The 17,306-nt window shown below is 33.3% G+C and overlaps 1 protein-coding gene and 1 pseudogene across 1 annotated transcript; both read right to left on the bottom strand.

Moving 5' to 3' along the window:
* Positions 1–3,510: 3,510 nt before the first annotated feature.
* Positions 3,511–5,567, bottom strand: LOC120150443 (50S ribosomal protein L18, chloroplastic-like). Its single transcript, XM_039163135.1, has 3 exons — positions 5,337–5,567; positions 4,391–4,552; positions 3,511–3,792 (listed from the first exon to the last, which is right to left on the bottom strand). Exons 1-3 carry the CDS (start codon positions 5,550–5,552, stop codon positions 3,643–3,645), a joined length of 528 nt encoding a protein of 175 aa, XP_039019066.1. The 5' UTR covers positions 5,553–5,567; the 3' UTR covers positions 3,511–3,642.
* Positions 5,568–6,409: 842 nt separating this feature from the next.
* Positions 6,410–10,240, bottom strand: LOC120150441 (annotated as a pseudogene).
* Positions 10,241–17,306: the final 7,066 nt, after the last annotated feature.

The following is a 17,306-nucleotide window of genomic DNA, read 5'->3' as shown; positions in this document are numbered from 1 at the left end:
ACTTTTATAAAAATGATATATACTTTTTTTAAAGTTATGTAATTTATGTTTCAATTTCTTTTAATAGTGTTTCATGTTTTCCACCTACAATATTAATTTAATTTCATTTACACACAAAATTATTTGATTATTTGATATTTTATAAAATATTATTTAGAATTTAAATTTAACAATATTAACCAAAGATAATAATAAATATGTTTTCCACAGTGAAATACGTATGGACACTTTTATAAAAATAATATATACTTTTTTTAAAGTTATATAATTTATGTTTCAATTTTTTTTAATAGTATTTCATGTTTTCCACCTACAATATTAATTTAATAATTTCATTTACACACAAAATTATTTGATTATTTGATATTTATAAAATTATTTAGAATTTAAATTTAACAATATTAACCAAGATAATAATAAATATGTTTTCCACAGTGAAATAAGTATGAACACTTTTATAAAAATGATATATACTTTTTTTAAAGTTATATAATTTATGTTTCAATTTTTTTAATAGTGTTTCATGTTTTCCACCTACAATATTAATTTAATAATTTCATTTACACACAAAATTATTTGATTTTTTGATATATTATAAAATATTATTTAGAATTTAAATTTAACAATATTAACCAAAGATAATAATAAATATGTTTTCCACAGTGAAATAAGTATGGACACTTTTATAAAATGATATATACTTTTTTTAAAGTTATGTAATTTATGTTTCAATTTTTTTAATAGTGTTTCATGTTTTCCACCTACAATATTATTTTAATAATTTCATTTAAACACAAAATTATTTTATTTTTTGATATTTTATAAAATATTATTTAGAATTTAAATTTAACAATATTAACCAAAGATAATAATAAAAATGTTTTCCACAGTGAAATAAGTATGTACACTTTTATAAAAATGATATATACTTTTTTTAAAGTTATGTAATTTATGTTTCAATTTTTTTTAATAGTGTTTCATATTTTCCACCTACAATATTAATTTAATAATTTCATTTACACAAAATTATTTGATTTTTTGATATTTTATAAAATATTTAGAATTTAAATTAACAATATTAACCAAAGATAATAATAAATATGTTTTCCACATTGAAAAAGTATGGACACTTTTATAAAAATGATATATACTTTTTTAAAGTTATGTAATTTATGTTTCAATTTTTTTTAATAGTGTTTCATGTTTTCCACCTACAAATATTAATTTAATAATTTCATTTACACACAAAATTATTTGATTGTTTTGATATTTTATAAAATATTATTTAGAATTTAAATTTAACAATATTAACCAAAGATAATAATAAATATATTTTCACAGTGAAATAAGTATGAACACTTTTATAAAAAGGATAGATACTTTACAATATAACAGGTAAAAATATGACAAAACCATATTCATTATGACAAAACCAGTAAAATTTACTTGATATGTTAAAAGTATGGACACTTTTATAAAAATGATAGATACTTACCGATAACCAAAGTTTACCGGTTACCAAATTTTTTAATAGTTTTTCATATTTTCTACCTAAAACATTATTAGTTGTCAACATAATAGGTACCGCTAAACCGAATTTATTAAATACATTTTAATGTATCCGGTACTGCCGTATATTAGCCGTATATTAACCCGCCTTTCCTGAGACAATCCCGACTATATGACATGAGAAGTAAAAAAACTCGAATCACCCGGTAGATTTCGAATAGTGTAATTTTTTTAAAATATATATTTTATTATGAGTAAATTACATATTTAGCACCTAATCTATTACTTTTGTTCTGTTTTGGCATCCAAACTTTATTTATTTCAAAACTATGTCTAATGTTTAGTTTGGGTTTCAATTTGGTACAACGCATTAAAAAATTAACAAAATTGCTAACGTAACATTTTTATTTTTTTAATGATAACGAGGTATTATCTTATGGTGACACGTCAACATCACCGTTAAATTTTTAACAGCAGGGTACCAAATTGAAATATAAACTAAATGTTAGATACGATTTTTAAAAAAAAAGTTTATGTATTAAAATATAACAAAAGAAACAGTATAAACACTAAACATGTAGTTTACCCTTTTTAGTATGAGTTGTTTTTTAAATTTAAAAAAAAAATAAGTATCTAATATTTCATTCAAAGATCGATCTATTGACTATTATTAAGAAAAATATTTCATCTAATATTATTTGATACTCGGTTTAATTTTAAATGTATTTGAATATTTTAATTTAAAAAATCTTAAAAATTTTAATCTTTTAAATGAAATTTAAAATCTTTAATTTTTCAAACAACCTTACATTTTTATTTTTTAAAAAAATCTTAAAATTTTGAAGAAAAAAAATCTTCTCTCACTATGTGTCATCGTCAAACGTCATCTCATCGCTATAACAATTAATAACTTGTAAATTTTCTCATCTCATTTCATCAATATTCGTTTATGTGTCGTTCGTCGATAAAAGTATTTAGTTGTTAGTTTTGTGATGTCTCATTCATCGATTTACAGTGAAGAAAAAATGAGACAACCTATAGGGTTTATCAATAGAAGAGTGGGTGATGGTTATTGATTTGACGGTGACAACGTAAAATATTTATGATTTTTTTAGATTTAATAATTTTTATAAATTACTAATTGAAAGATTTAGGAATTTCATGCGACGATAAAGGGACAATCGAGTAATGAAAATATGTTGATGAAATAAGTGAATGGCTGGGTGGTTGTTGATTCGATGCGATGTGAGGGATTTAATATTTTACTAATTGAAAGATTTAGAAATTTCGTGTGACGATAAAGGGACAATCGAGTAATAAAAATATGTTGATGAAATAAGTGATTGGGTGGGTGGTTGTTGATTCGATGCGATGTTGATGAAATAGTTCAACCTTAAAATGATAACATAATAAAACGTTAGTTCCCTACTTTGGTTTAAAAAAACCTTTAGAGGCCTAAAGTAAAAAAAAAAATGTAGTTTAGACAATTATTTTTATAAAAAGGGTAAAATATATGAAAGGTCACTAAACTATATTTAAATGATAGATTTAGCTACTAAATTCCCAAAAAATATAAAACGTTCAATAAATTTTATCAAAATGTTACAAAATGGTCATAAAATTTTATCGAACTGTTATAAAATGATCATTAAATTTATCGAATTGTTACAAGTATTATAATATTATAGTGATCATTTTGTAATACTTAGATAAATTTAACAGTCACTTTATGATTTTTAAAAGTTTAAAGACTAAAATAATCACTCTAACATAGTTAAGTAATCTTTGGTTTATTTTAACCAAAATTAGATGGAAAAAAAACATAATATTACAGCTCGGACTATCATAATAAGGTCACTGAACTTATCTTTTCACCATTATTTCCAAATTCACACCCCCGAAACAGACCTTTGGTACAACATGCTCATTTTACCCAAGATTAATCAATTTATCAACGAGTTTTTTCTTTCTTTTTTTTAACAAAATCAACAATGAGTTCATGAGAGAAGCATAATAGTGATCAAATTACATTTCTAACAATGATAAGATAGAGCATTCTTAATGCAGTTTAGTTGAAGGATAAGAAAGAAAACAATAAAAAGAAAGTTCACAAGAAGACTAACTGCTCAAGGTTTAAAATTGAAGGCCGTGCTCCCTGGCTGAATCGGCAAGGGCTTGTATGCGTCCGTGATACGGATATCCGCCTCTGTCAAAGGCCACCTTCGTGATGCCTTTTTCAAGACAAGATTTCGCAATGAATTCTCCTACCTTCTTCGCCACTTCCTGAAGCCAGAATATCGAAAACTTAAGGCACTTTTATCAAATATGAGGAAGTGTTTCAAACCATGAACAACGCATCGTACAGGATTCGGCAACTAATAAGTGAAGGTCCAGAGAAACAAAATGAAGCATGTCGTGAAATGACCTGCAGAGCTTGCCTACAAATCCATATGGATATGATCACGTGCAAAGGAGAAACGTAGAATCTGACGGACTCAACAAGCAATACTCAAAAGTGCATGACCAGCTAACCTTACTTCTAAGAGGAAGTAGCAAATTGGGGGTAATCCACAATTTCAAAAACGCATAATATTCGAGTCGGTCGAGATGCTTAAATACCATTTCTTATTTTTCATTTCTCTTCTACCAGGAACAATAATCACCAAGAGAACTCAAGCGTGCTTATTTATTTATTTTGGTGTTTCTTTTCGACCACATGGAAATAAGAAACACACCAACAAAATGTACATAACAGCATATAAGAAGCACTTGAATTGTAGAAGTAAAAGCAGTCCAAACAAAACCCCCAGAGCAATATGCGAAGCCGGGTAAGAAAACTGTAAAATGATACAACTGACTTAATTTGCATCTATGAACTCACAATGGTTGGACCAGATGAGTAGTTGGACTCCTCAGAAATCGGTTTCTGCATTGTTGAAGCGGAAGCAAGTGTGTGCATCTTTGAGTCATCAATGACTTGGACATACAGATGCTTGTTGGAGCGGAAGACGCTGAGTCTTGGTCTTTCTGGTGTTCCTTCAACCTACAAAAGCAAGAAACCCCTGCAGTAAGATGTGATACTTTGCATCAGGGATGGACCGAGGAGGTTGATGGGGATACGGTCGCACGCCTAGAAATTTCAAATTCTCATATAAATTATGTATTTTCTTTATATTTTCTATTGACGATTTAATTTGTACCCCTGAAATTTTGTAGTTTCGTAACCTCTAGATTTCCAATGTAACTTTTCAAGTTCACACCCCGGACATAAAATCTCTCATCCATCCCTACTTTGCAGGGTCAAGGACTTAAATCCTAGGAACCAAAGCTAATACATTCCATTATATTAGAATCAAATCCATTTATCTGCCCATCCGGCCTTTTCTAACTTATAAAAGAAAAACTCTTTACCCTAACCATTTCTTACATATAAGAATAAGAGAACACCAAAGCTCTTATTTGCCTCTTTGGTATATAGAATACAGAATTGCCCTTACAAAGTTTTAGGCTGCGTTGCACCCTGGAAATTTCGAAATTTCAAATTCTCATATAAGTATTTCTTTATTTTCTATTGAAAAATCTTATGTTCGTTTCTGAGTTTCACCACAGCATTTGGTAAATGGGCAAAATTATAAGCCCCATCTGGTTCCAAAGCAAACATGAGAAATAACATCATCAATAAATGAGTAAATTTGAAAGGCAAACAGTACTTGATAAGATAAGAAATAGGGATAAATGTGAAAGGCACTTCCATTTTCTTAATGGGAGTATAATTGTTGCAAGAAATGGGATTAGCTTTAAACACATAAGACACAGTAAGAAGTAACCTTCTTCCTAATTCGAGAATGGCGGGCTTGACGATCTTCAGTTCTGGTGCGAGCTTTGGCTTCAACATTGAGGAAGAGAGAGGGCAAAGATGGGCGAGGATTGGGGATTGAAAGCCTCAAGGGAGCTCCCAGAAAAGAAGTCTGATTATGATTGAGAGCAGCATTAAGGTGTAATCCCGTGGTCATGGTAGCCGTTGCTGTAACCGCCATACCCATTAGAGAGTCCTGCTGCCTGTACTAAGAAATCAAAGGAAAGCGAGGGAGATTTGGATAAGGAAAGGGATAAAGTGTATGAATGCAAAGAAAAGGGAGACGCCTTGCACTGTTTTCATCTCCTCGACTCAAAACCCAAGCCCAACCCAATAGCATACACCTTTGGTGAAATGGGTAAAATGTATACAATTGAGTAAGACTATTATATTAAATCGCATCGAGTCAAAAAAAAATTAATTCAGTTAAATTGATGAGTTTTATTTTTAAATTTAAATTTTATTTTAATTTTTTCAAGTTTAATCTATAAAATAGTAAAATACAGTCAACATAGAAAAGATCACATAAATGGTGAAATTTAATATAGTTCAACTTTGTTTATCTCAACATATGAGAAGAAGAAGAATATACCATAAATGTGAAAATCAAGAATGAGACAAATATATGATATTTCATGTATCCTAAGATATCATTTATATCATTACTTGATGTATCTCAAATCAATCTTTTAATTTCCATACAAAACTCATCTATGTAAATGTAAGGTAAATAAATCTCAAAAGTTGTAGAGACTATGAAAATATTATATTTTCTAAAATAATTCATCCTCATAATTGTAAAGGTTAAGACCTATATTCTATTTGACTATATATTTGGTCCTCAAGAATCCTCGTTTCATAAGAATTCTTAATGAAATTAACTTAATCATCAAATAATCTTCAACTAATAAAATTACGATAAAATCTAGCTTAATTTGTAATTAAAATTTAAGTCAATATCTAACCGCCCGTATAAATTTTACAAAAGGATTAACAGTACTCCCCCAACTTTATTTAAGAAAAGAAATGTGCACAACAAACCAATTTTACAATATAATCCCATCATCAGAATTAAGTAGAAAAATGAACAAGAGTAGAATCATAACATTTTCTCAACACAGGTATGTGTCTTACGTCTCTATATATTTCCACCCACAGTTCAAATATCAACACAGGTATTTGTGCTTAGAAATTAATTACTTATGATCAGTTGGTATCACTAAGTTCCCGTCCCTTGGTGTCGTAGGGGAAGAGTTGAATACAAACTACTGAAACAACTATAGCAGCCAAAAACAGCCCCACAGCCGCTGTTTGATGGCATGCATTCACCAATCCCACTGCAACAAGAGGACATACCATCCCACCAATTCTTCCTACAGCACTTGCAACTCCAGCACCCGTTGTCCGCACCGATGTTGGATATAACTACAGCAAAACAGCAGCTTTAGTTATGTGTATAACAAATTAGCTACTTAACTCTTATTCTTTTTTAAAAAAAAAATATTTCCACACTTAGTGCTTCATTTTGGGGGCAATATATCTATGGATAGATGAAAAACATTAATTGACTAATGGTTATATGTTGCTGACGTGACGAGTCTTATGAATTCAAAGTGATGATATATGTGATATGTCATCACTTATACACATGTACTATGTGTCATGTCATCAGTTATATACATGTGTAATGTACTACATTATCATTTATTATATATATATGTGGTATGTACCACGTTATCACTTTAAACATGTGACATGTGTTAGATCATCATTTTGGACACATAGGACTTGTCAAGTCAACGACAGACATTGATCATTATTAAACTAATGATTTCTATCCAACTAAGGATCATTTTGCCTCAAAATAAAATTTAAGAACTAAAATGATTATTTAATCAAATATTAGGAGATTTTTTGTCATTATGCGAATATTATTTAAAGGCTTTACCTCAGGGGAATATATACAGGCAACAGTAAAGGTTCCCGCTGCATTCATGCGAGCTCCAAATAATAAGAAAGTAGTTAAAACGGAAGGCTGATGGGTTAGCAGGGGAAGAAGAAAAATAAATGTTAAGCCAAACATCAGTGCCATAGACTGCTTGCGGCCAACCCTATCGACCAATATTGCTGACAAGAAAAAGCCCAGGAAGCTCTGCAACATACACTAAGGTCAAGTTTTATTTCAAAAAAGAGCATAAAGGACGCATGGATGACACAGTACCTGCCATACTAGTGATGAATGCATTTGTATAGAGGTCAGCACCCTGGAGATTTCTAGTGGTATGAAGAGATTGGAAACATCCACTTTGAATGCTGCTTAGCTTTGACGTAAGCAGTATGATACCATAATATGAAAATGAGTCTCCAAAGAATAATACCCACAGGAGTAGTGTTGTTCTGATTAATTTTGATGAGAAGAGCATGAAAAAAGATGAGAAGCCTGATTTTGATTGCTTGGTATTGTCACTCAGTGGGGGAAGTAATGGTCTCGTATCTTCTGATGTCGATGGTGCAGACTCTTCGTCCTTGTAACTTGATGTACCGGAAACCAGGACACCAGGAGGAAGCTTTGTTTGGTTCACTGAAGCTATCTTCTCCAGAATTCGAAGTGCATCGCTTGTTCGACCTTTCATGCATAGGTATCTTGGAGACTCGGGTGCAACACCAAACAAAAGAAGCAGAGCAAAAGATGGCACTGACGAAAATGCAAGTACCCACCTCCAGTTTAATCTGCGCATGACAACCTGCAATAGGTAGGACATGAAATCATTCTGACACTTAAAGATAAAATTTGTGTCAACAATTCACAGGTGAAGTTTGAGCAGCTAACCACCTACACTTAAGTTCAAAATTCAAGAAATTTTCAGTTCTCAGATAAGTGAGCAGCTAGCCAGCAACACTTAAGTTCAATATCAAGGAAATTTCCAATTCTCAGATAAGTTTATTTGTTGATAAAACTTTATAAGGTATTATAATAGTGAATAACACTTTAGCATCTAAAAGAACTGGACCAAGTAACAAAGAGGAGAGGAATTTACCACATTAATCATAGAGATGGTGCCTCTTACTTTCAGTTAAGAAGCCTTTGTCTGCAAAATCTAAAGAGATGACAAGGTAAAGAATGTAATCTTTGCCATGACACAACCCTTTTAATGACAGAGAACTTCGTTCATGATGGCAAAAGAATACAAGAGCTCTCTTACACAGAGATGGGCTCATTTTCCTTGGGCATCCTTCTTTCTTGATAACAAATTCATCTAGTTATACTGGTACTCTATTTTATCATTAAATGATAATGGCTAGATAGACATGCCACCACAATTGCAACTTAGTAGTTATACATGTAGATAAATTTTAAGATAAAAATCGGAGAAAATCAAGAGACATAATATTCCACCACCATGGGTCAAAGAGAATAAAAATTTACACACAGCACCAATCAGGTTCCAAATGGCAGAGCCTAACCAGACAAACAAAATTTCTTAGTCTTGCATCAAATATGCATAGGATATATGGGTTTTAAGAAACAAATTGTTTGCTTCATTGAATTGACAAATGCATTCAAACAAGGCAAGAACTATAATCCAGCAGAACATCAAACGAAATCCAACTTACCTGCAAGCTCTTCAACAAAGGAAGAGATTCAAGGTAGGGGGAAAAGGAAGTCAATCAAACTAAAGGGGGAAAAGGAAGCTTATGTTAGGATTGCTTCTTACGTGCCTGATCGTGAACCTTATCAGAGCACTTCCTTAATTTGGACTGTGAGTGCCTAGCATAGAACTAAATTGTCGTTGAGGATGTTGCTGACGTTCCGGCTTGATTTGTTTCCTAAAAATAACTATGATTTTAGATTGCGGATGTTGTTGCAGTATTGCAGTGACTTTGAAAAAAACGTGATGATGTGACCGTTACACAGCTTGTGCCTGGGTTCATAGCTGCACACCACGGCATCACCTATATTTTCATGTGCCTTTTCTTGTAGTTTATAAATATGTGAGATTCAAGCTCTAAGCACCCCATAAGTTGAAGAGACCAAGTTAAAAACACACTAACTTTAGGTACATGTAGAACAGGCAATGGTAAAAATTGCCTTAAATGGGGTTATAGGAAATATACATACCCATGCAAGAGAAGCCTCAAAAATAGATCCAAATGTCCAGAAAGTTGAAAACACAACCATCCACATGCCTCTATTAGAGGCTGGAACAAACTCCAGAAACCATGATAAGAATACAGATGTACCACCAAGGCCAAAACCAACCAAACCCCGAAGAACAACAAGTGATAAATAGTTTGGAGAGAAGGTGCTCAAGAATCCAGCTCCAAAAGTTACCATTGATATAACCAGAAACCCTTTCCTGAAATCAAAACAAAGAGTTCAAGCAGACTGAACCACAAATCAAAAGAGAATAATTAATTAATTAATAAAGAAAGAGTTGAAAGGGAAGTAATGAGTGTGCCTCCTGCCATAGTTATCTGACAAGATGCCCCAAGTATAGGCACCGATGAGCATCCCGGCAAAGACAATGGTGCTTACTAGGCTCTCCTGAGTGGAGGTGAGTTGCCACTCGGACTTAACAGCTTGTCCTATAAAGGAAAGAATCATGATCTCCATTACTTCAGCAAACCAACCTAGCCCAGCGTATCCAAGAGCAAAGGCTTGGAATTTCCCAAACCCCAAGCTTTCAAGGGCTTCATCCAAAGTGTATATAAACCAGTTGCTTCATAATCCATCTAAAACACAGTTGAAGAGATGAACATATACCCAGACAAGAGAGAGAGACAGAGGATGTACGTGAAATTGGTGTTTGTTGGTTCTGAGTTATGGGAAATAGCCTCCACCAAGTCGAACTCCTTCTTCGTGGCTGAGACAGGACAGAGATACACGCACATCGCTACTGTTCTTAGATTCAACAACGATATCAGCTAGATTTGTTTTTTTATTTGGTACAAAACAGCTAGATTTGTTTATCTATAAAGGATAAATTATGTATTTAGTCGTTTATTTATTTTTTTGATTTCGTTTTAATTATTAAATTATTTAAAAAATATATATTAAATATTATGTTTTATTACTTATCGTTAAAAAAATAAATAATAACAACCACCACACCGCTACTAACCACTACTGTTCTTAGATTCAACAACGATATCAGCTAGATTTGTTTTTTCTTTGGTACAAATCAGCTAGATTTGTTTATCGATAACATGGTAAAATACAAGAAAGAAGATAAATTATGTTTTAGTCGTTTATTTATTTTTTGTTTTCATTTTAATTATTAAATTATTTTTAAAAATTATATTAAAAATTATATTTCGATCACTTTTCGTTAAAAAATAAATAATAACAGCGATATTAATATATTATTATAAAGTAATATCATATTATTATTTAAAAAATTGGAAAATATTATATTAATAATTTCATTTATTTTTTAATAATAATTAATCAAAATAGATTAAAATGTATCATTAAATATGATTTTAAAAGAAAATATTAGATGACCAAACAAAACTGATAGAATAATTGGGCGACTACATACATAGTTTAACCAAGAAAGAATATTGAATAAATTATTAGGGTCAGAGGACAGGTGGACCTATGGCTTTTGTCGCTTACGAAAAGTTTTGTCGGAAAATATCATTTTTTTAGCGTGAGAAATGCTTCGCAATAATGAAGTGAAAACAAATTAAATTGTTTGGCCATTACTACGTGGCATCCATTGCGTGGTTGGAATTACTTGAATATATAACCTTTTTTATTTTAGTTTTCAAATAAAATTAAAAAATAAATGTATTTTTTAATAATATAAATTAATTATAAGATAATATATATTTAAGATCTTTTTAATCATTGATAATATATATATATATTTGAACTCAAAATCTTAAAAAAATATAATATTTTTTATTATCCAAGTAAATATATAAATTTAAAAGTAAATGTACTTAACAAAAACAATAAAAGATGACCGAGTCAATTGAAGACAATAACTAAACTTTTTTTTGGATAATTAATTTTTATTACCAAAAGAAGCAATGTCTGTTACAAAACAATCACTTATCACTAAAAAAAATTACTATCTAAATACAAAAAAATGATTGATTAATCAATACCCCAAGAATTACAAAGGTTGGAGTTAACATAATCAAGCATATTTAATGTTTTTCCCCTTAGTTTAATTCTTATGAATTCATTGATGTTGTTAAGGAGTTCATCAGCAGTTCTAGAGCATCCTTTGAAGATTTTTCGATTGCGTTCCTCCCACAAGACATAGATGTATGCACTCAAAACAAGTTTAAGAATAGTAGAAATGAGAGATTTACCTTTTCATACGTTGCAAGCCCAAGTTACCATGTCCTCCCAATATGAGATGGTCTTATTTAGGCCGTTAAGGAGCAGAATTTTCTCCCTCAAATTAGAAGCAATAGAGCAACCAAAAAACAAGTGATTCCGACTTTCCATCAATTCGTTACAAAGAACGCAAATCCCATTAGTAGTAATCCTCATGCGTATAAGACGGTCTCGAGTAGGAAGTCTATCTAATAATGTCATTCATGCTATCAAACTATGCTTAGGAATGTGTTGAGGGAACCAAATCAAGGACTGCCAAGGAACTTTTCTTCATTCTTTCTAATATCTTGCCAAATTTCCCTAATGGTGGAAGATCCTCTTGAAAGGACTGGGTATGCTTCAGTTCGAAGTTTAAGAATTCTATTAAAACTCCAACTAAGGGTAGCACTTCCTTCCATGTTCCACAAATCCTTATCCTTAATAACATAAACATTAATCAAGCAACCCAAAGAGAACCCTCACCTGCAAGGATATTTTTAATGAGTTTAATTATACATGCTCTATTCCATGATTTAAGGTTTTTCAATCCAAGACCTCCATCGGATTTCAGATAGAAGATTTTGTTCCAGCAGATACGCGCACCTGAAACAGTTTTATCTGAGCCTTTCCAGAAGAAACGAGAGCAGAGTTGTTCAACCTTGCTGATTACAGACTGAGGAAACAGTAATTGTCTGTACCAGTAATTAGCAATGTTGAACAATATAACTCTTATGAGCTCAAGTATGCCAGTGTAGCTCAAGTATTTACCAGACCAAAGGGTGATTCTAGATTTAATGCTATCAATCAGAGGTCCACAATCTTTTTCTGAAAGTTTTCTTGTTATTAAAGGAACTCCAAGATATCTGTAACATCCTCCATGCCGGGTTAGTGATTAATTTGCAAAGTTTCAATATTTGGTGATTAAAGTAGAACAATTATATAGTTTAATTATAAAGGTTGGTAAATATGAGATTAAGGTGAGGACCAAATGGTCATTGGTAAGGAATTTTAATTAAAATAAAATGTTATGGGGTATATATGATACCCACGTGTGATTTTAGGTTCCAGAACCTCCCATTTCTTCTTCATTCTTCCTTATTTTCTTCTCTTCCTTCTCTCAACGTGGGGCTTGCATTTAAGGTAAGAATCTGAACTTGGTAGTTTCTTTGATGTTTTATGATTGGAAATGAAAGCTTGGATGTTATATAAGCTAAAGGAAAGCTTATATGACATTAAAACAACAAGATTAGTGTTTTAGAGATAGATTTGGAAAATGAGTTTTTAGATGAGATTTTGATATGGATGAGTTTTTGATGTTTGAATCAGAATTTTGACTTGTCAATAAGCTAATTAAGAAGTATGAGGGGTTAGAATTCAAATTAGAACATATTGGAATTTGAGTTGGATTCTTAAATGCTACATGGAGAATTAGATTCTAAGTTTTAGAGGTATTTAATGGATAATAATTAGTTTAAGTAAGTGTATGAGAGCTAAGTAGTAAAGGGATTGAGATATGTATGTTTGAGTTGAAATTAGATGATTTTCGGGCTAAAAATAGGATTTCTGGGTTAGGGGAATCGGTACCCATTCAAGGGGAACCGATACCCCTTCAACGAATATGATTTCCAGAATGCTAGAGGGGAATCGGTACCCCCATGGGGGGGGAACCGATACCCCCTCATCGTATATGAAATTCCAGACTGCTTGAGGGGAATCGATACCCCTAAGGGGGGGAACCGATTCCCCCATGAGAAAAAGAAGAAGAAAGAAAAGAAAGCAAGACTAAGCTATTAATTCTTTTAATTAGTAAGCTAATAAAGCTTAATTTCAAGACATAGACGTCTGATGATCATCTTGAAAATTATGTTTATGTAGATACCGAGCCTACTCGAGTTCGGGAACAATCTACAAGTAGGATCGATCGAGGAAAAGGCAAAGAAGTATAGGTGAGTGCATATGCATAGCATGAATATAGTAGTATATTCAGTTCTAGACTTGTGATAAGTCTAGATTCCATATTTTGATATATGATTACATTCCATATTATGATACATGACATGAATTGTATTAAATGTATTACATGACATGAATTCATATTATATGTATTACATGATATGAATATGCAGAAAAGTTATATACCTATGTGTTAAAGGTATGGAAATACTATGTCTACGCGATATGAACTACGGGAAATGTATAAGCCCATGTTATGTAGATGAGAACTATAGGTATAGTTGGCATGCCAAGGGTAGAGGGTATACTCGGTTCTTTAGGACATATGTATATCCTTTGGAACCTGTGTGAAGTCTTGAAAGACACATACTTGATCCATAGTATATGTATATGATTCTTAAAGAATTCTACGTGGTCCTTATGGACATAATTCTACGGGCACTTCGGTGCAATTCTACGGGCACTTCGGTGCAATTCTACGGGCACTTCGGTGCATTTATACGAGCTGTGGTGACAGCATAGTGCACAACCTCACATTACTCAAATACCTTAGGTTCTCAATATGCTATCATGGGCCAATAAACTTATTGATACTGAATAATGAATGTTACAGTCATACGCTTACAGGTATGGATATTGATGAAGTATACTACATTGATTAGTTACATGTTTGCATCTCATCTCATGATCCTGACATTTTCATTACAATACATTGCCTTGCTATTATTATTGCCTCACTAAGTCGATGACTTAGCGTGTGAGTGTTTCACACGTAGGATTCGAGGATATTAGACGAGACAGGTGAAGCAGCTTGACAGTATTACTCCTGCAACCATCAGATCAGAAGCAACTTATCAGTAGGTTATTTTGTTATGTAAATAGCAGTTGGCATGTAATTAAAGAGTTAAGTTGTGTATGCTCTGAATATTTTTGTAAACTTATATTACAGTATGTATATTATTGTATTTTCTTAATACAAGTCCCAATATTTTACTATTATTTATTAAGAGTTGTGTTTTAAAGTCAATGTAGTATCTCTGACTCATATCCGGGTCGGGTATGGGTTGGGGGTGTTACATTTAATGGTATCAGAGCTATGGTTTAGCCGATTCTAGGCATAAACCAGAGTCTATGGAGTCTTTAAATGGAATACATGCCAACAAATAGTGAGAACTTCTGATCTGGTATAGTATGAGTATGCTGTTTTGCTAATAGGATAATGTGGTTATTCTTATTAGATGTCCGGACATAATAGCTCCCGAAGTGAAGCGGGAGAAGATAGACATGCTGAAAGCAGTAATTCACCTGCCCTGGCCAGGCAAGGTGAAGAACAGGCATCTCAAGGAGTGCCTGTGCAAGATCAAGATACGTTCTTCAGAACGTTAGACGCTATTCTGACGCGTCTTCAACCTCCTGCTCCACTAACTCCACGAATTAATGTAGCAAAAGAATTGAGAAGTTTAGGAGCTCCCGAGTTTAAGGGAGAAGCTGAGGAAGGTCCGGTGTCAGCGGATCTGTGGTTGAATGATTTGAAAATCATGTTAGATGGTCTCCACTGTTCCGAAGTGGAGAAATTAGATGGAGCTGTTTCTTTATTGAGGGGTCAGGCGAGGATATGGTGGACGAACGTCACCATGAGGATGTCAACCGACCAGTTGACTTGGTCTTTGTTTTTAGATGAATTTAAAAGCAAGTATATTGGAGATCAGTTTATCCGCCAAATGAAGCAGGAATTTATGAGTTTGAAGCAGATGAGCCGCTCTGTGTATGAGTACGAATGTGAGTTTAATAAGCTGAGCAGGTTTGCAGCTGAGCTTGTGCCTACTGAAAAAGATGCTTGCGAGTGGTTCGTGGAGGGCTTGCGCCCTAGACTTAAAGAAATGTTGATAGTATTAAACCTGTCCTCGTTCCAGGAGGTGATCAATCGTGCAAAAGCTCTTGAAAGGGCTCAGAATGAAAGATTTGGGGACTCAAGGGTTCAGACATCAAAGAGGACGACTACTTATTCTGGTTCAACACCAACAAAAAGGGGAAGAGACTCGGGATTTCGATCACAAACTAGATCAGAATCAGTTGCATCGTCTGCTAGGGGAGCAAGTCAGGCAAGACCTAGACAGACGCAGTCAGTAGAATCTGGTGCGGGGAGATCTACTCCGGGTCAAAGGAAACATTGTGAGCACTGCGGGAAAAACCATTATGGGGATTGTCGTATGGCAGCTGGGACTTGTTTTCGATGCGGGGATGCCGGACATTTTGTCCGGGATTGTCCCTTGATTGTTGGTGAGCCGGCACCATCTGGAAGAGCTGGTTCTTTCTCACAAAGAGGACGAGGAAGAGGCAGAGGAAGGAACCTGTCTGAATTCTCTGCTCAACCCGAAGTTCGATCCACTGCTCGAGTGTACAACCTAAAGACAAGTGAAGACCGTGATGACCCTGATATTATAGCAGGTACTTTTCAGTTGTATGATAAATTAGTACTGGTACTGATTGATCCGAGTTCTAATTATTCTTATATTACAAGTAAGTTAGTAAAGGAGTTGGGGATTCCCTTAGAAGCTACGAGTAATGAGAATATAGTAACAACTCCGTTAGGCCAGAGTGCCCTGGTGAATAAAGTTTGTAAGGGGTGTCCCATAAAGATTCAGGGAATTGAATTCCCTGCTAATCTGATGGAATTACCCTTTGACGAGTTTGAAGTGATTCTGGGAATGGATTGGTTGTTCCGGTATTATGGAGATGTTAGTTGCAGATTGAAAAAGGTAACTCTGAAAAGTCCAGACGGAATAGAGATAAGTGTGAACATTGAAAAGTTTAATCCGTTAGCGAATGTAATATCAGTGATGTCTGCCAAGAAATTATTGCTACAAGGATGTCAGGGTTTTCTGGCAAATGTGATTGATTCAAGAGCTCAAGAGAAAAGTTAGAGGAAATTCCAATAGTTCGAGAGTTCCCTGATGTTTTTCCTGCTGAATTGCCAGGATTACCTCCGGATAGAGAGGTAGAATTCCAAATAGAAATAATGCCGGGAACAGCTCCGATTGCAATGGCACCTTATCGAATGGCTCCGAAAGAATTGCAAGAGTTAAAGCATCAATTACAAGAATTGCTAGAGAAGGGATTTATCCAACCAAGTGTATCGCCTTGGGGAGCTCCGGTGTTATTTGTTAAGAAGAAGGATGGATCAATGCGTCTTTGCATTGACTATCGACAGCTCAATAAGGTGACCATCAAGAACAAGTATCCCCTTCCGCGCATTGATGATTTATTTGATCAACTAAAAGGAGCTTCGGTATTTTCAAAGATCGATCTACGTTCGGGTTATCATCAATTGAAGATCCAGGAGAAAGATACTCCGAAGACAGCTTTCAGAACGAGATATGGTCATTATGAATTCATAGTAATGCCATTCGGAGTAACGAATGCACCTGCTGCTTTCATGGATCTTATGAACAGGATTTTTCAGCCCTACTTGGACCAGTTTGTTGTTGTCTTTATTGATGACATACTGGTGTACTCGAAATCCCATGAAGAACATAGCACACATTTGAGGATCGTCTTGCAAATTTTAAGAGCTAAAAAGTTGTATGCCAAATTGTCCAAATGTGAGTTCTGGTTAAAGGAAGTAATTTTCCTGGGGCATGTGATCTCGGCAGT

The sequence above is a fragment of the Hibiscus syriacus genome, unplaced genomic scaffold (assembly GCF_006381635.1).
Source record: "Hibiscus syriacus cultivar Baekdansim isolate YM2019G1 unplaced genomic scaffold, ASM638163v2 tig00111022_pilon, whole genome shotgun sequence".
Lineage (NCBI taxonomy): Eukaryota > Viridiplantae > Streptophyta > Magnoliopsida > Malvales > Malvaceae > Hibiscus > Hibiscus syriacus.
Note: the sequence above shows the minus strand (reverse complement) of the source record. Positions and strands in the feature narration are given on the sequence as shown.

Excerpts from the sequence above, each read along its gene's own strand:
- LOC120150443 (XM_039163135.1), bottom strand. The coding sequence starts at position 5,552 with ATGGGTATGGCGGTTACAGCAACGGCTACCATGACCACGGGATTACAC. Across the intron at positions 4,553-5,336 it reads ATTCTCGAATTAGGAAGAAG|GTTGAAGGAACACCAGAAAG; the intron begins GTTACTTCTTAC and ends TTGCTTTTGTAG. Across the intron at positions 3,793-4,390 it reads ACTCATCTGGTCCAACCATT|GAAGTGGCGAAGAAGGTAGG; the intron begins GTGAGTTCATAG and ends TTCTGGCTTCAG.